Raw genomic sequence first — 19,599 nt, forward strand, 5'->3', positions numbered from 1 at the left:
CTCTTTTTGCTCTGTATGCACCATTCTGCATTTAATCATTAGTGATCGATCTCTGCTCCCCTCCACAGCATGTCTTTTTCCTGGTTCTCTCCCTCAGCCCCAACCAGTCCCAGCAGAAGACTGCCCCTCCCTGAGCCTGGTTCTGCTGGAGGTTTCTTCCTGTTAAAAGGGAGTTTTTCCTTCCCACTGTAGCCAAGTGCTTGCTCACAGGGGGTCGTTTTGACCGTTGGGGTTTTACATAATTATTGTATGGCCTTGCCTTACAATATAAAGCGCCTTGGGGCAACTGTTTGTTGTGATTTGGCGCTATATAAAAAATTGATTGATTGATTGATTGAATTTTGCCCATTCCTCTTCATAGTACCTCTCAATGCTCTATCAGGTTGGATGGGAGCATCGGTGCACAGTCATTTTCAGATCTCTCCAGAGATGTTTAATTGGATTCAGGTCTGGGCTCTGGCTGGGGCACACAAGGACATTCACAGAGTTGTTCAGAAGCCACTCTTATGTCTTGGCTGTGTGATTAGGGTCATTGTCCTGCTGAAAGATGAACCGTTTCCCCATTCTGAGGTCAATAGCACTCTGGAGCAGGTTTTCATGAAGGATGTCTCTGTACATTGCTGCATTCATATTTCCCTCAATCGTGACTAGTCTCCCAGTTCCTGTCGCTGAAAAACATCCCCACACAACCTGATCTCATGGCAAGTCGTGATTCAGCAACACGAAATATACATTAATCTATTGGTTCGTGATATTGTGACGAAAAGTGCCTCATTTTCGTCACGGCAGCACAAATTCATTCTAATTCATTCCATGATGGCTGCACAAAACTAAAATTGAAGCGGGGGGGGGTTGGAGTGGTTATGGTTAGGGTTGGGGGAAGGAGTAGGATTAGGTTATGGTTAATGTTAGGTTTGGAGGTCGGAGTAGGGTTAGTATTGGTGAGATAAAAAAAAAACCCCGTCACAAAAATTTGACTCATTTCATCACAGGAGCACAAAAAAAAAAGTGAGATTGGGCTGCCCCACAGCATGATGCTGCCCCAGCATGCCTGACTGTAGGGATGGTGCCAGTTTTCCTACAAACATGACACCTGGCATTCACACCAAAGACTTCAATCTTAACAATTCAGATCACTCCGGTTTTTCAGAAGAACTTTGTGACTGCATGCGTAGTTTGGCTCTGTGCCATGGAGTGGCGCAGAGAGGAGGAGGAGACGGACAGAGCCAGATGTGTGGCTTCCTGCGGCTCTCGTCTCGCGCGTTTTCCCAAACATCAGGCACATGCAGCAGGTGGAACACCTGCAGGAGCGCATTGAGGAGCACTGAAATGAGACTTTTAGCCGACTTGGTGTCAGCAATCAAACTGAATGCGGTGCAGCAGGGTTTAATTGTGCGCACGCTTCTTCCTCCGCCGGACAGGAGGAGGTACAGATGTCTGGCTGCACGTGAGTCTCCTCTCACTCCTCTGGTTCCTCTGGCTCAGACTCATTCTCCCGGTCATCGGTTACAACAGCAGGTGGAACACCTGCAGGAGCATCCTGAGGAGCTTCAGCAGGAACTGTGGAACGACACTTGCGGACTTCCTCTTCGGCATCCTGCATCAAACTGAACGCTGTGGAGCCAAGTTTAATTGTGTGCATGTAACAGAAAACTGATTCGTCATGGTGCGCAGTGAAATGTGACGCCGCGTTACAAATCGTGTCAACACGTGACAGTTTCCGTATCACTTCGTAATAACATGTGACAGTTTGGGCTCCAAGAACCGTCACAGGAACCACTACGAACGTTGTCGCATTCTATTAAGGATCACTACTCATCAAGACGGATTAACGCGCTCAGTTGCGACCTCCACAACGTGAGGAGAAATGAGGGTGGTGTGTGACATTCGTGGAAGATTTTTTGACAGGCAAAAACATGCTCCACGAATATCAAGAATATCACGCACCAAAACGCACTATTAAGAAACCTATTCAGATGTGTTAAGTCACATTAAGAATGTCAGGAATGTGTCATGAATGACAGAAAAATGACATTCGTAACACGTTTTGGTTATGTGTAAACGCACCATTATGATTAGTTTGCTGATTGCATATATAGGCTTTGAAAATGGAGGGACTGTGTATAAAGGGACTGTGCTAGTTTAATTTAAACTGCATTCTGGTAGTATAAAGAGACAAATTTGCAAGTGTTGTGTACATAACTGTCAAAATACTTCAATGTGTGTGTGTGTCTATATATATATATATATATATATATATATATGTATATATATATGTATATGTGTATATGTATATGTATATATGTATGTGTGTGGTATAACAGCCTTTGTAATTATGTAATTACTACTTGCATAATGGCAGCATCACTGCTAAAGCTGTAAATTGATGTTTAGATTTCCTATAAATGAGAGAGAGAGAGAGAGAGAGAGAGAGAGAGAGAGAGAGAGAGAGAGAGAGAGAGAGAGAGAGAGAGAGAGAGAGAAGCCTTTATTATCATTGTACATACAGTTGTGCTCATAGGTTTATATACTTTTTTGCACTAATGGTTAGTCGTTGAGTGAAGCCATTTATTGGCAAACAGCTGTGTTTATTTTATAATATATTTTATAATATATTACTCAAATGACCCTAATCAAAAGTTTACATACCCCAGTTTTTAATACCGTGTATTCCCTCCTTTAATCAATGGCAGTTTAGAGTCTTTTGTGGTAGTTGTGGATGAGGCTCTTTATTTTCTCTGATGGCATAGCTGCCCATTCTTCTTGGCAAAAAGCCTTCATTTCCTGTAAATTCCTGGGCTGTCTTGCATGAACTGCACGTTTGAGATCTCCCCAGAGTGGCTCAATGATATTGATTCAATTATAGTGAGGTCAGGAGACTGAGATGGCCCCTCTAGAACCTTCACTGTATTCGTAGCCAATGACAGGTTGACTTGGCCTTGTGTTTTGGATCATTGGAATTTTCATATACATCCCATTCACAGGCTTATGAGTGCAAATTTTCCTCCAGTATTTTCTGGTAACATGCTGCCATCAATTTTGACTTAAGTTTCCTGTGCCTTTGTAGCTCACACATACCCAAAACAGTGATCCACCTCCGTGTTTCACTGTAGGAATGGGGTCCCTTTCATTATAGACCTTGTGGACTCCTCTCCAAATGTAACGTTTATGGTTGTGGCCAAAAAGTTCAGTTTTGGTCTCATTACGCCAAATGTCTCAGAAACCAGAAACGTCAGTGCATCACTGGATGAAAGATGCAAGGGTCTGTCAGAAGCCAAGAAACTCACTGACCTTTTATACACACACACTGATTACAAGCAAATACATCACAGGTGAGGATGGTTACCTTTTGTAGCCATTCAAACCCGTTTGTGTAAACTTGTGTGCATGTTATCATGCCAAAATTGGCAGGGTATGTAAAGTTTTGATCAGGGTCATTTGAGTATTTTCTGTTGTCATTATGATTTAAAAGGAGTAAATACAGTTGTTTGACAATAAATGGCTTCACCCAACCACTAACCATGAGTGAAAAAAAACATTTTGTGTTATCATTCATATTACCCCAAAAATAGCCAAACATTCTAAAATTCTGCCAGGGTATGTAAACTCATGAGCATAACTGTATATACATACGTAGAACAAAATTTTTCCTCTGCATTTAACCCATCCTAATTACAGTTAGACACAATCCAACCACTAGGAGCAGTGAGCAGCCACAGTCTGGCGGCACCCAGGAAAAGAGAATTAGAGCGACTTTTAAAAAGAAACAAAACCGAAAACAGACTCTGCCGAGGTCGAGCAGAGTGATTTTGCTGTCTGTATGTTTGAGGGATAAAACATGCTGCTTTGTAATTAGCAGCAGTCTGTAACCAGTTTTTTGTCTCCCCCTTCCAGGCTTTCCCGTGCATCTCCACTGGGATCTACGGTCAGTTCCTGTTTTTGTGTATTTCTTTTTATTGTCAGCACAATGAATGATTCTGTCGATTAGTGCAACTGTGCAATTGTGCTTGTCAGATATTTTAAATCACAATTTTGCAAAGGTTTCTGGGTTGTTTACTGTTCAAAAAGAAAAGATTTGTAAGGAAGAAAAATCTTTTTTTTTTTTATACAGATGTGAACCTGCTGTACACATGGGCAGGGTCTTTCCGTCGGATGCCTGTTCGTGGTATCAGGTTTTCTGTTTAGTCAGATTGCTGAGCCACTCTGTGCCGCTTGTCACTTTATCTGCTGCAGAATAGAGGTGGTTCTCAGATTAAGGCCTTGGGTCCTAATCCAAGGCCTTAATCCAAGAACTGGGAGATTAAAATAGATTAGTTTGGAGATTGTGGCAGTTTAAGTGTAATCCGTCTTCACGCTGTATGGCGGGAGTGTTACGGATAATGTTTAAACGCTCCCTGAGGTGGGGATGTAAGGTAATGACCAAAGCTGTAATCATCTTGCAGTGCCTGCTATATATTTGGCTCTCCTCTTTTTTCACTTTGTCTTCTGTTGTCGTTGCTGTTTGTTAACAGGAAGTCATTTCACCTCATGCAGCATATGTGTCCATGTGTTGAGTGCAACACATGGACACATATGATGTAATGTGATGTGCCAGAATCCTGTTATTTTCACTGCATTCTGGATAATGTGGCGGTTTGCAATAATTTATTCCTACATTTATTACACCTTCATCAAAGAGGTAATGTTTTAGGCCCAGTTTGATTGTCAGCGGAATATCTCAGGTGGGCCCCTGATAGGAGGTGATTACACTTTTATTGATATATTCATATTTTCATAATGCCTCAAATTGATTGCCATTTTAATTGTATTTTGGTGAAGCAGTAGCTCCACTGCCAATAGCAAAGATCAGTATTGAGTTTGATCAAGACTTTTTTTGTCAGAATTACAGTGCCCTCCAAAAGTATTGTGCATAGTGCAGGTTTTGCATTTTGTATCACCAGTTATACAGCTTCATGATAAAGTAGTACAGAGGAGGATTTTCTTTCACCAAAACATCAAATCTAAGGTGGCATCTCAGATAATACCTTCTGGCTAATTGTAGCTGAACTTTTAGGTCTTCCACTTCATCATGAAGCTGTATAACTGGTGATACAAAATGCAAAACATACTCTCTGCCCAGTTTTTCCAGTCACAACCAGAGAAGCCTGTAACGTCTTCTGGGTTGTATATCTTCTGGGTTCTATTAGTATAATAGAAACATCTCAAGGATGATCAGTGGAAACAGGATGCACATGAGCTCAATTTTGAGCTTCATGTGATATTAGCTAACAGTGAACAATGGACATTGTGCTGCAGTGCATCATGGGTGTTCAGGGTTTTGGGGTTTTAAATGTTGTTTTATGGTTCATGTTCATTTAACAGTGTTCTTAGCACACTGCAGCAGATGTGAGTAGCTCCTGAAATTAGCAGCTCTATGGATTGAATTCGGCACTCACAGGAGGCTTCTTTGCCTCAGGGCTGGGCCTTCGGACTCACATTTTCAATACCTAGTGTGTCCCAGGACTTAGTGGCCAAAAATTGTAATGCAAACCCTGTACATTAGTGACACTAAATCTAGTCCTGCATCTGCATTTGTCATGTTAAGCATCCTCAGCCTGTCCGTGTACCAGGCTGTATTACAAGTGAATGAAAAATCATGTGCAGTGAAAAAATCAATCATCTCCACTGTAAGACACAATGTATATGAAAGTTACAATAAATTAGTACAATAAAGAATGTAGAATGCAATAGTGATCTTATTCCTGATACTCTTATTCAATTACTATCCTGATATGGAGAACTGTCATGCTTATATCAAAGAATATGACTTATCTGTGATGAAGATAAGATGATGATGATGATGAAGCCTCACAGGACATGTTCCGGCATGTCCAGCTCATGCACAATCACAATCGGATAATTACACGACTGGAAAGCAACCGGAATCTGTCTGAAAGCAATCTCAAAGCCGTCCTGTGAGACCAACACGGAGGTGGTTTTGTGCCGCATAATGAATGGCTCCGTGGCTCGTCCCTCTGCTTTTCTTTCCATGAAAAAAACTCCTGTAACAGTGGAATGTGCCGAAAAAGTGCTGATGTCCACGTCTCTTGCCTTTTAGTGAAAGTCAGACGACCTCCCGGATCAACAAAGCCTTCACGTTGGAAATGATCTGGTTGTTTCAGCAGGGTGTGAGCATGTCGATCGGCGCTGGGAGCACGCCGCGCTCTCAGCAGTTGTGGGCCATCCTTAAAGCGGAAGTAACACTCCGTAATCTGTTTAATCCCCATAAAATCGGCCCTGAAAGCCATATTAATTTTTCGAACGGTGTCCACCTGGAGGTCTCTCACAGTTTCTGGAAAAAGATTGATGCAGCAAAGCTCCAAATCGTTCAGACATTTATTTGCAATAAAAATACAACGAGAGGGGTGGACCACTGCTCACACAAAGCCTGCTCACAGCCGAATGACGCAACCGACAGGCGTGAAAAAACTCACGCATGCGAACGAAGGTTCAAGCTTGGCTGACACAATCACACGTGATTCAAATCCATATGGTTTTTGAAAAAAATAATAAGGTCGGATACTTTTCTCACAGACCTCGTATGTAAAAAAAAAATTGCAAAAGCCAAAAGTCAAGTTGTAATAAGACAACCGTCTGATATAACCTTGATAATACTGCCATGAACAATACTGTCCAGTAGATGGCAGTAGAGACCATGAAAACTTACCAAAACAACTATTCCAAATATCGTGTCTGCTACGTTTAATCTGCGTGGAATTTAATAAACACAAACCGAATTTCAGACATCTTATATATATTACTCTGGAACAAAGGACAATATACAGCAAACAGGAAGCATTTGCAACTCAGTGATTCTAATTGAAAATAATGGGGAAGCAACCTGAGCTTCTTCTGCCATTTTTACATCAAACAAACACAATAACTACATCTATAAACCCAGAGAATATATTCACGAGAGTTTTAGGCACAGTATACAAATAGTCCAGTCATTTTATGGTTTGACCCAGAACAAATTGCAACAGAAACATACAAAAAGTCTAGCCTCCCCGGTAAGGTCTATTCCAGAGTACTGGAGAGGAGAATTCGACCGGTTCTCGAACCTCGGATTCAGGAGGAGCAGTGTGGTTTTCGTCCTGGTCGCAGCACAGTGGACCAGCTCTACACGGTCCATCGGGTGCTCGAGGGTTCGTGGGAGTTCGCCCAACCAATCCACATGTGTTTTGTGGATATGGAGAAGGCGTTCGACCGTGTCCCTTGGGGCACCCTGTGGAGAGTGCTCTGGGAGTACGGGGTCCGGGGTCCTTTGCTAAGGGCTATCCGGTCCCTGTACGACCGCAGCAGGAGCTTGGTTCGCATTGCCGGTAGTAAGTCAAACCTGTTTCCAGTGCACGTTGGCCTCCGCCAGGGCTGCCCTTTGTCACCGGTTCTGTTCATTATTTTTATGGACAGAATTTCTAGGCGCAGCCAGGGTGTAGAGGGGGTCTGGTTTGGGAACCACAGAATCTCGTCTCTGCTGTTTGCGGACGATGTGGTTCTGTTGGCTTTGTCAAATCAGGACCTTCAGCGTGCACTGGGGCGGTTTGCAGCCGAGTGCGAGGCGTCCGGGATGAAAATCAGCACCTCCAAATCCGAGGCCATGGTTCTCGACTGGAAAAAGGTGCTTTGCCCTCTTCAGGTCGGTGGAGTGTCCTTGCCTCAAGTGGAGGAGTTTAAGTATCTTGGGGTCTTGTTCACGAGTGAGGGATGGATGGTGCGTGACATCGATAGACGGATCAGTGCAGCGTCTGCAGTGATGCGGTCGCTGTATCGGACCGTTGTGGTGAAGAGAGAGCTGAGTAGGGGGGCAAAGCTCTCGATTTACCGATCGAGCTACGTTCCGATCCTCACCTATGGTCATGAGATTTGGCTCATGACCGAAAGAACGAGATCGCGGGTACAAGCGGCCTAGATGAGTTTCCTCCGCAGGGTGGCTGGGCGCTCCCTTAGAGATAGGGTGAGAAGCTCGGTCACTCGGGAGGAGCTCGGAGTCGAGCCGCTGCTCCTCCACGTCAAAAGGAGTCAGTTGAGGTGGCTCGGGCATCTTTTCCGGATGCCCCCTGGACGCCTCGCTGGAGAGGTGTTCTGGGCACGTCCCATTGGGAGGAGGCCCCGGGGAAGACCCAGGACACGCTGGAAGGATTACATCTCTCGGCTGGTTTGGGAATGCCTTGGGGTTTCCCCGGAGGAGTTGGGGAGGTGTGTGTGGATCGGGATGTCTGGGCGGCTTTGCTTGAGCTGCTGCCCCTGCGACCTGACTCCAGATAAAGCGGAAGAAAATGGATGGATGGATGGATGGATGGATGGATGGATGGATGGACAAAAAGTCTAGAAAGATAAAAAATCAGGAACACTCCCAAAATCCAAGATGGCCACCCGAAAACATGCAAAAATTTGTTTTTTCCCAAATAACTCAAAAAATATCAATATTTATGCATATAAATGTATTGATGTTAAATATAAACTTGGGTATTGTGGACATTTTGACACCAAAATTAAGTCTCTGTCTGTAATGGTTCTTGAGATACAGTCTATTTGTAGTTTTACATACGCCCAAGGAGGGCAATTTGGTTTGTGTCCTATTACGTTAAAAATATTGCAGTTAAGGCCCAGAAATGTATTGAAGTTGAATATAAACTTGTGTATTGTGGACATTTTAGCACCAAAAGAATGGCTGAAGCTCTTACAGTTTTTGAGATACAGCACATAAGCCATCTACACTCAGCTAAAAATGGTGAAATTGTTATGTTGAAACCAAGTAACTATTCTGAAATGTTCATTTAAAGAATGTAATAATAATATTCTTAGTGCTTGTCAGCTGCACTAACTTTTTTAATGACACAGATGTAATCACACACTAATTTTACAGTAAAACCAATGAAGCATGATAATAATAAAAGTTCAGATGAAATCAGTATTGTGTACATCATGACACTTGAAATTTTACTTGTTCAAATTTCAGTCTCATCATCCTGGTTATCATTGAGTTGGCCTGCATTTGTACACCCTATACCTCTGCAGTTGCCACACGCTCTGAGCAATCTAAGTTAAGATGCGACATGTACATCGCAATGTACTACAGTCAGTACTGCAGTTACATCTCACAGCATGCAGAAGAGAATCTGGTGCTGCTTGCAAGTCAGTCATGATTGGGACAACCTGACTATCAGAAACTTTCCATCCCCATTCTTGCAATGGCATGTTGTCACCTTCATCTTCATCTTTCCATTCCTGAACTTGCAAGTAAACTCTCAGACTATGAAACTTGGCAGCTGCTGAAGTGGTTGGCAAACACTGTGGCTGCACGAGTTGTCTTTGTTGCAACCTTATCGCAAAAGGGCCTGTATCTGAGAGAATTGAGGCTTTATCCAGGTTGTCCACACAGCAGTGGTATCACCAGTGTGCCTTGGTTGTGCATTGACATCCACTCTATTATACATAATATATGAGTAACTTCTCTATTCATATTCCAGTGAAATATTGACTCAAAAAGATTATTATTACCTTCTTTAAATGAACATTTCAGAAATGGTACTTAGTTTTCAACATAACAATGCTCAATTTCATCAATTTTTGTCGAGTGTAGATGTATTTTTATACCATATCTCAAAAACTGTAATAGCTACAGCAGTTTTTTTGGTGCCAAAATGTCCACAATGCACACGTTTATATTCAACTTCAATATATTTATGGGCCTTAACTGCAATATTTTTAACGTAATAGGACACAAACCAAATTGCCATCCTTGAGTGTATGTAAACTACATATAGGCTGTATCTCAAGAACCATTACAGATAGAGACATAATTTTGGTGTCAGAATGTCCACAATACCCAAGTTTATATTTAACATCAATACATTTATGTGCTTAAATATTGATATTTTGTGAGTTATTTTGGAAAAACTACATTTTTGCATGTTTTCGTGTTTTTTTCTGAAGCCCACTCTCCTCTGTTTGTAGAGCATAGAACTGTACATCTACTACAAAGCATTTAACAGGTAAGCTCTAAAATCTTTGATATCAGACTTTAAAAATGTTTATTAACTGTTAATGCTTTATTCACTAAGCTTGCAATAATATGTTAGTGGTCTAAAAATTATCGGACTAAAATTTATCGGAAGATAATTGATCCGAAGATGGTTTTTAAAGTTATCTGAAAAGCTAAAATGATAATGAAAATGTTAGCTTCGATAATTAGCGGTTAGTGGATTAGCGGAACTGTGCCCACCACTGGTCAAAAGGCACCTGAAAGACTCTCAGACAATGAGAAACAAAATTCTCTCATCTGATGAGACAAAGATTGAACTCTTTGGTGTGAATGCCAGGCGTCATGTTTTTTAGGAACCCAGGTACCATCCCTACAGTGAATCATGGTGGTGGCAGCATCATGCTGTGGGGCTGTTTTTCAGTATTGGATTGAGGGTAAGATGAATGCAGCAATGTACAGAGACATCCTGGATGAAAACCTGCTCCAGAGTGCTCTTGACCTCAGACTGGGGAAACGGTTCATCTTTCAGCAGGACAATGACCCTAAACACACAGCCAAGATATCAAAGTGGCTTCAGGACAACTCTGCGAATGTCCTTGAGTGACCCAGCCAGAGTCCAGACCTGAATCCAATTGAACATCTCTGGGGAAATCTGAAAATGGCTGTGCACCGACACTCCCCATCCAACCTGATGGAGCTTGAGAGATGCTGCAAAGAGGAATGAGCAAAACTGCCGCAAGATATGTGCACCAAGATTGTGGCATCATATTCAAGAAGACTTGAGGCTGTAATTGCTGCCAAAGTTGCATCAACAAAATACTGAGCAAAGGGGCTGAATACTTACGTACATGTGATTTCTTATTTTTTTATTTTGAATAAATTTGCAAAAAAACAAACACTTTCTTTAGTATTGTCACAAATGGGTGTTGTGAGTAAGATTTTGAGGGGGGAAAAAATACATTTACTCTATTTTGGAACAAGGTTGTAACATAACAAAATGTTTAAATAGTGAAGTGCTGTGAATACTTTCTGGATGCACTGTACTGCTCCAGGATGGGGTCCTCCATTGTTACCTGCAGTGGACAATAACCCCAGTTTCAATGGAGGCTGTCAGAATACCATCAGCCCATCCCCCCTTTTTTAACCAAAGTTGGTTAAATGCCATCCTAAATTAAATAATTTTTTTTTAATTAAATAATGATGTGACCCCAGCACATCATAAAAAGCAAAAAAATAATCAGTTTGCACCGTGTAGTTTGACTCTTCCGCATCTCGGTCTTATCTGACATTGTCATCAGTGTGCACTGGTAATAGTTGTGATGGAACCAAAGTTTATGTTGAAATGTGCTCTCATTTTAACAAACTCGTGCAATAAAACAGGAAGTCTTCCGGGACAGTGGCTAGCTTTGTGAAGGTTAAGACGCTAGAAGTTCAGTACTGCAGCAGAAGAGTTTAAAAAACAAGATGTTGGACAAATAAAGCATTCAGGGTCCCCAGGTAGCAGATAACCTTGCTAATGCACCTCTGACTGCAAAATTTACTATTAAAAACCCTAGGACCAGGAAAGATGGATCCAGAGATCTGAGAGAGTCATGACAATGATATCAGTTTGAAAGTTTGCAGTCCGAGAGCAGCGCCACACACTGTGACGGACTGAGTAAACTTTTTAGAAGGGATTTAATTCATGAGCTGTCTGGTTGCAAAAAACGTTTATCGGTTTTTGGTGGATTTTGGGCTGTGATGGCATGAGGGGACAAACACCAACTGTTGGTATGCACCGCACCTCATGTGACCTCCTGCAGTCTGCTGCTACAGATGGAATTTTGCTGTGACGGTTGGCAAGCTACAAGCAATTGCAGGACAAAACAAGCATGCGACCATCAGGAAAGTTCTCTGTCTGATGTCGGCTCAAATTTTGAGCTTGCACACAACTTTCCGAAAGACTTGCCAGACATTAGCTCACAAGGAACACCTTTAATGAATGAGAAAAGGATATGTACAGGATACAAATTAACATAAATGGATGATTTGTGATTTTTTTTTTTCTTTTGTGATTCAATTTTATTTTATTGAAATGGGCAATCCGATGGCTGTGTTCATGCATTGGCCCACCCCCACTAAAAGCAGAATTTTGCATGGAACTTTGACACTCTGATGCTTGACTATGGTAATTTCTGATCTCAGAGGCTCTTTTTGGGGGATGAGTGAAGTGGTTTTGATTCTTCTGGGATGGGATGAAAGGACAACACTGTAGGTGTTGTTTGCATCCTCTCACGCTGTCTGTGTCCTTGGACAAGACACTTTATCAGCATTGTCTCAGTCCACCCAGCTGTAAGAATCTGTTCTGGCCTTGGCTGGGGAAGTCAATGGAAGGCATAATTGGAAATTGTTTTGAACATCTGCTATATGCAAAAGTGCTATAAGAATGCAGTCCCGGTCCAGAATGTGAACTTTGCCATCTTCAAAGGAGTGTCTTTTAACTTGAAGGAATATTGCTGAATCCTGACCAAAAGAAGTGCACCCCTACACAGTAAAATCACTAGTGTTAAATTAACACTGACAATGTACATATGGTCCTACTCTGGTCAGAGTCAGTGTTAGTTTTTCTCTGGTGATTTACCTGTGTATATTGGGGTGAGTGGGGATGACTGAGAGGACCTACACAGACTTTAAAGTGTGTATCACTAGTAAATAAAATGTCAGATGAGCTGACTATTCTAAATAAATAAAGAATAATGAAAATATTGATGTATTTTATTTTTGGTGCCATATGCCCAGAGAAATTAAGTCATAAACATGGGGAAATTAGCTTGATTTCACCTGCTGATGATTAACACACTGAAACCTCAAGCTGTGAGGAATATGAATTTTGGTGACATCATCTCAGGTCACACCCCTAAAATGAACGGTGGAAAACATAAAATCGGCAGGGCTTGGGTGTGTGTGTGTGCACGTGTGTTCGTGCGCTTTGACAGCAAATACATCAAATCATTAAAATGTGTGCTTTGCAAGGATGGAGTCACACAGCTAGTGTACAAATAATGAATGTTTATGAGTTCAGTGGTATGAATGTTTCATCAAATTAAATATTTGTTCCATTGAAAGAATGTAAAAACATTAAAAAATAGATAGATGCTTATCATTTGATATTTTATTAATTTATAAACAACAGAAAAGGGACTTACATTTTGGTGTTCATCACTGGTGCTTAACAGTCCAACACGAACTTTACGTAGGAGTCCAAAATTGTTGTCAGTAGTGTGTGATGCCGTGCACTGACTTTGTGTACAGACTGCCGTATGATTTCCTCACCACAGCGAAAACTCGCATCAGAAATTTGACCGGCTCTTCATCCTAACAGCTCTTCATGCCTCCAGACGGCTTACAGTGTGGTGGATTTGTTTTGTGTGTGTGTGTGTTAGAAGAATTAGCAGCGTCAATTAGCTCCTTCAAATCATCGCCACCAGCAAAACAAATTCTGCTACGTTAAGCTAAACGCTGCGCCCGGTAGTGCAAGCATGCACAGTGGTCAGGATGTGAAATAGCATTTATATAACATTTTATATAATGCTGAGTGGATCCTTGTCATTGATTGGTGCTTGTATGTCACATGACATGGATTATTTGTCCCATTTGTGTTGCATTGCATTTAGAGTGCAATTTGGTTCCATTTAGTGTGCAAATTTGGTTCCATATGTTTGGTACCATTGCACTCTTCGCACACGCACAAAACAAATCCACTGCGCTGTACACCATCTGGAGGCATGAAGAGCTGTTATGAGAAAGTTAGAATCAAAAGATGGACTAATTTTTGACGGGATGTTTTTTTTTTTTGTGCAGTACGCAGTCTTTTTTTGGAAGTACACGCGTGCACAAGCGCCGCCCAACACCCCGCGCACGCTCACACAAGCAGAATGGCGCTTAACTTTAAAACAAACATGGTGGAGTTTGTTTTGCTGACAGATGATGATTTGATAGAGCTAATTAACGGTGATAGTTCTTCTAACACCCACACAAACAAAAAATCCACTCCGATGTTAGCTGTCTGGAGGCATGAAGAGCTGCATCACCGGACTACATGTCACAATTTGAACTCCTATTTAAAGTTCATGTTGGACTTTATGTAGTGGCTGCACTCTGCGTTGTGTTGTTATGACTCCGCCCATTTGCTTACCTCAGGATGCGACCTCACGATCCTTGGCATGGGAGTCGGACTCTCTAACCAGAAGGCTAAAACCCGGGGCTCTGGCCTTGTGACCAGAGAATCCTTTTGAGCTGTTGGGAGTGAGGTTTACTAACTAAATATGCACAGCGATACCTGCTGGCCTCTGTTACATTTAGCAGGAGTGGAACACCAAAATGTAAGTCCCTTTTTTGTTGTTTATTGTTGCTTATTAGGTGGTCTTCGAAAAACAGATCTAACAGTGGATTTTATCCTTTCCCTTTATAAACTCTAACAAAGCACATTTCCTCTCACGAAAGAGTGGAACAGCCGTGTTTGCGGTTTGTGCCGTTGGTCGTGTCGCACTAAGATGCTACATGCGGGATGCTGATGACTTCCCCTGAGGAAGACGCTTCTGTGATCTCGAGTCGGGCAGTCTTACAACGAGTGATTGCTGTTAACGGGAGAACCGTGACGTGGATCAGCTTCCAGACGTTTGTGTTATTGGCTAAGCTGAGCTTCAGAAGACTCTCTTCACCATGTCTAAATGCGTAAATGTACTAAGTTTCCGCCACATTAGATATTTGCTTTAGCGAGCAGTTAAACAGATGTGCCTAATCAAATGGCTGATAAGTGTAGTGTGATTAAGCAATAGTTGCCTCTTGTTGCTTTACCTCAGATACACTGTTTTCTTGCAGAAACTGTTTTTCAGTTTGTTACGTTGCTGTGCGGACAAAATCTGTGATTGAACTGAAGTTTGCCCAAAGCGGTCATAACACTTAAATTTCTGGGTCAAACATTTCTTTCATCCTCCCATGAAGTAGATGCAACCAACCCCCCACACACACACACACCACACACCACACCCACACACACACACACACACACACACACACACACACACACACACACACACACACACACACACCACACACAACACACACAACACACACACACACACACACACCAACATCTTTTATTAAGGAAACTCATGGCTGTTTTCATCATGGCTGTTTATACGTTTGTGTTTGTGTATTGCTCACAGGGGGTCGTTTTGACCGTTGGGGTTTTACATAATTATTGTATGGCCTTGCCTTACAATATAAAGCGCCTTGGGGCAACTGTTTGTTGTGATTTGGCGCTATATAAAAAAATTGATTGATTGAATTGATTGAGTACTGCTAATAAACAGATAGACAAATAAACAAATTGACACAGTGGTGGCAATAATTACTTTGTAATCTGACAATTTGTTTGGCCAGATGATGTTTTTTTGTTTGTTTTTTTCTCTGTGTCTTTATAGCTTTATTTCAGGGAGGTTTATTTTCCTGGCATGGAAAAGTCTCTGTTGCAGAAGGCAAACCGAAGAAGCTCTGTTGCCTTTATCCATCTGCTTCCTCGTAACGACCAAGTGTATTGTTTGACTGCAATAAGTGAGTGTATGAGAGGAAGCAGCAAACAGACAGCGTGTTGAGAACATCCAGAACATGGCTTTCATACATAACACATACTGTACCTGTTGGGAAAAAAAAAAAGACAGCCGCCGAGCACAAACACAGATCTTTGTCTGCACCCTGTTGTGGTAAATTTTTTGTACATTTTGATGTGTGTGTGTGTTTTGTAGGATATCCACCTGAGCAGGCAGTGCACGTGGCGTTAGCAACTGTGAGGGAGTATCTGGATGAACATCATGACAAGGTATGAATCTGCCTGTTTGTGTCTGCATGATTGGCAATTTTTCCCTATCATTTCCTCCAGGTATTATTCTTTCACAGCTGTTGTTTTTGTTTTCAGGGATGAACGAGGAGAAGGGTGCACTGAAAAAACACACACACACACACATGCAGCGACATGCACAAGCACACAATTAAGCACACAAGTCCTGTCTCACACGCTTGTGGCCAAGTCTGTGTTTTAATTGGCTCCTTGCGGGACTAAACTCAGCTAACACAAACATAAATGCACACGCACACACGCATCCTCCCCGGAGATATGGCGAATGGAGAAAAGACAAAATGATGGAATAGTTGGCTGGAGGGGAGGGACGTGGCAAAGTGGGGGGTGATGGGAGATTTGAACAAAAGGGGAAACTTTCCAATCAGTGGTTTGCATGCTATAAACTCTCCTCCCGTCTTCCTCCTTTACTTCAGAGGTCTCTTCCCATCTTTCCCTCGCTCTCTCGCTCACTGTCGTATTGTATCACCTCCCAGAGCGGGTGTTGACGATGTTATTGTTAGTGTCAGCGTCTCCAGAGTCTCTGCAATACCAGCCGGCTGATGCCGTCAGCCTGGCTGTGGTCACCAAACCGACATTAAACCTTACACGTCTCGCTGCGGACAACAGTCAACAAGCACTGAACAGCTGCCAGTAAAAACAGTCAGACCGTCATTAACATTCTGCTCCTGCACACAAACAATTCCACTGTGTGCATTTTAGGAGGTAAAAATTTTTTATGGTAAACATGATGGTGTGTGTGGATGTGTGTGTGCGTGCGTGCATGTTTATCTGCATACATATACAGTACAAACTGATTGCCATTGGAAATTGTTTATTCCCTAATTTAACTGCTAGCATTTCATATTATAGTGTTTTTGGGCTGCTATAATTTAGAGAGTGAAAATTCCGAAATAAGAGAATCTTTAGAATCTTTCTTTTATAGATTTTTCTAATCAGCACATTTAGTATGACAGTTTTGGTGTTTACTCAAGCTGACAAGGCTGTGTTTTCAATACGATGCCTTTGTCGTTTGGTATGTCTGCATGATTACTGATTTTCATAAAACGTTTTTACTTTCAGAATTTATTCCATTTTATGATTGGAAACACACAAAGGGATGAAGTCAGAAGATTTCTAAATACAAATTACTGAAAAAGCAAATGTTTGAAAATAACCAAAAGCTGTTAAATATTTACAGTGCATCCAGAAAGTATTCACAGCACTTCACTTTTTCCACATTTTGTTATGTTACAGCCTTATTCCAAAATGGAGTAAATTTTTTCTCTCAAAATTCTACTGACAGCAGAACGACAACATGACAACGCGCGGAATTCCTCCGCACGTCTGTCTCAATGTGCCGAAAAAGTGCTGATGTCCACATCTTCCGCAATTCCTGTGCTAGTCAGAGGACGTCCCGGATAAAACACAGCGTCCAGTTTGGAAATGAACGGCACATTCCACTGTTACAGGAGATTTGTCATGGAAAGAGGAGCGGAGGAATTCCGTGCGTCGCGGCGGTGCCGCATGGCGCAAAACAACGCCGTGATGAAGCCCACAGGACATGTTCTGGCATGTCCAGGCTCATCCACAATTTCTTGATTAGTCACACGACTGAAAACCCACCGACAGCCGTCTGAAAGCCATCTCAAAGCCCTCCTGTGAGACCAACACGGAGGTGGTTTTGTGCCGCGCCATGAGCGGCACGGTGGCGCATCCGTCCACTTTTCTTTCCATGAAAAAAACTCCTGTAACAGTGGAATGTGCCGAAAAAGTACTGATGTCCACGTCTCCTGCCATTTTTGTGTAAGTCAGACGACGTCCCGGATCAACAAAGCCTTCACGTTGGAAATGATCTGGTTGTTTCAGCCTGTTGATCGGCGCTCGGAGCGCGGCGCGGTCTCAGCAGCTGTGGGCGGTCTTTAAACCGGCTGGAGCACTCCTTAATCTGTGTAATCCCCATAAAATCATCCCTCAAAGCCATTTGAATTTTCCGAATGGTGTCCACCTGGAGGTCTCTCACAGTTCCTGGAAAAAATTGATGCAGCAAAGTTCATGCAGAATCGTTCAGACATTTATTCGCAATAAAAATCCGACGAGAGGGGTGGACCACTGCTCACACAAAGCCTGCTCACAGGTGAATGACGCAACCGACAGGCGTGAAAAAACTCACGCATGCGCACGAAGGTTCAAGCTTGGCTGATGCAATCACACGTGATTCAAATCCATATGGTTTTTGAAAAAAATAAAAAGGTCGGATATTTTTCTAACAGACCTCGTATGTAGACAGGTGTGTGTCTTTCCAAATCATGTCCAATCACCTGAATTTACCCCAGGTGGACTCCATTTAAGCTGTAGAAACATCTCAAGGATGATTAGTGGAAAGAAGATGCACCTGAACTCAATTTTGGGCTTCATGGCAAAGGCTGTGAGTATTTATGTGCATGTGATTTCTTAGTTTTTTTTTGTTTTGTTTTGTTTTGTTTTTTTTGGGGGGGGGGGGGTGTTGCAAAAATCTTAAAAAACAAAAGAAAAAAATAAACTTTTTTCACATTGTCATTATGGGGTATTGTGTGTTGAATTTTGAGGACAAACATAATTTGATCCATTTTGGAATAAGGCTGTAACATAACAAAATGTGGAAAAAGTGAAGCACTGTGAATAATTTGCAGATGCACTGTAACTGTCTAGGTCTGGTCAAGTCTGGAAAAATGTGCTGGGTGTGTTGTTACATCCACCACACCATAGAACTGACGTGGATCCTGGATGGCAGCCATCCAGGCAGAGAACCAGTACATCCCATCTCTAGAAACTAACAATCTATGTACCACAGTCAGGTGAAACATGGGTGCCCGCCCCTGGCCGAGTTACCTGTGTGCTGGATCATGCCCAGAGAAACATGCCACAAGGACAAAATGTCCTAGCCGATGTAGCCACATCATGCAAGTGGTACGCCTCAAATCTCCCGAAGTAATCTTTAATTTGCTCTCAGGAAAGACACCGTACAATCCAGTTGTCACCTTAGGTCACTGGTTAGTGTCAAAGTCTCACAGTAAGACAGGAAGCACCAACTTGGACCTTCGTTTCCCTGCAAAGAAACCAGCATTAGCAAACACCTCATGACTCCATAAACTCGATCCACAGACATTAATGTCTGACATAATATTTATAAATACTGTAAATAAATATGTGTGACAATTTTTTAAATTACCATAAAAGTTTGTTTGTTTAAAAAAATTAAATTAAAAAAAATTGTTTGTTTTTAGGTTGTAAACAGAAAGATTTTAAATGTCCAAACATTCCTATTCCAAATTTTTGATATTGATAACAGCCTATTGTTTTTCTTTAGTGTGTAAACAGAAAATATTTAAATGTCCACATGTTCCTATTCAAACATTCATCAAATGTGAGATTTATATTTTTGATTTATTAATCATCAAGTTACAAAGCTGCCCTGCTCACACCTGATCCCATCAAAGCTCAGAAGTGAATTTCTATAAACCAGAAAAAAATGAAGCCCTGAGCAGAGACTGGACGCTGAGATGAGATGAAGCTAAGAGTATTTATTTCACAAAATGCAGGTGTGTCAAACAAGTGGCAGCTCTTACTATTGTAGCAAGAGGGCACTGGGCAATTCCCTTTTCCGAAAGGGACAGTTCCAGTAATAGGCAGTAAATGGGCACTGCTGAGCCCAAACAAA

General features: G+C 42.0%; 1 protein-coding gene across 3 annotated transcripts in view; it reads left to right on the forward strand.

The window, feature by feature from the left end:
• Window positions 1-19,599, forward strand: part of macrod1 (mono-ADP ribosylhydrolase 1) — a 461,598-nt gene that overhangs the window by 402,156 nt on the left and 39,843 nt on the right. For all 3 annotated transcript variants that reach the window (XM_034181802.1, XM_034181801.1, XM_034181803.1), the window contains exons 7-8: window positions 3,895-3,925; window positions 15,811-15,884. In XM_034181802.1, the coding sequence (XP_034037693.1) occupies window positions 3,895-3,925; window positions 15,811-15,884 (105 nt within the window). The remainder of the gene's footprint in view (window positions 1-3,894; window positions 3,926-15,810; window positions 15,885-19,599) is intronic.

Source organism: Thalassophryne amazonica, chromosome 11 (genome assembly GCF_902500255.1).
Source record: "Thalassophryne amazonica chromosome 11, fThaAma1.1, whole genome shotgun sequence".
Lineage (NCBI taxonomy): Eukaryota > Metazoa > Chordata > Actinopteri > Batrachoidiformes > Batrachoididae > Thalassophryne > Thalassophryne amazonica.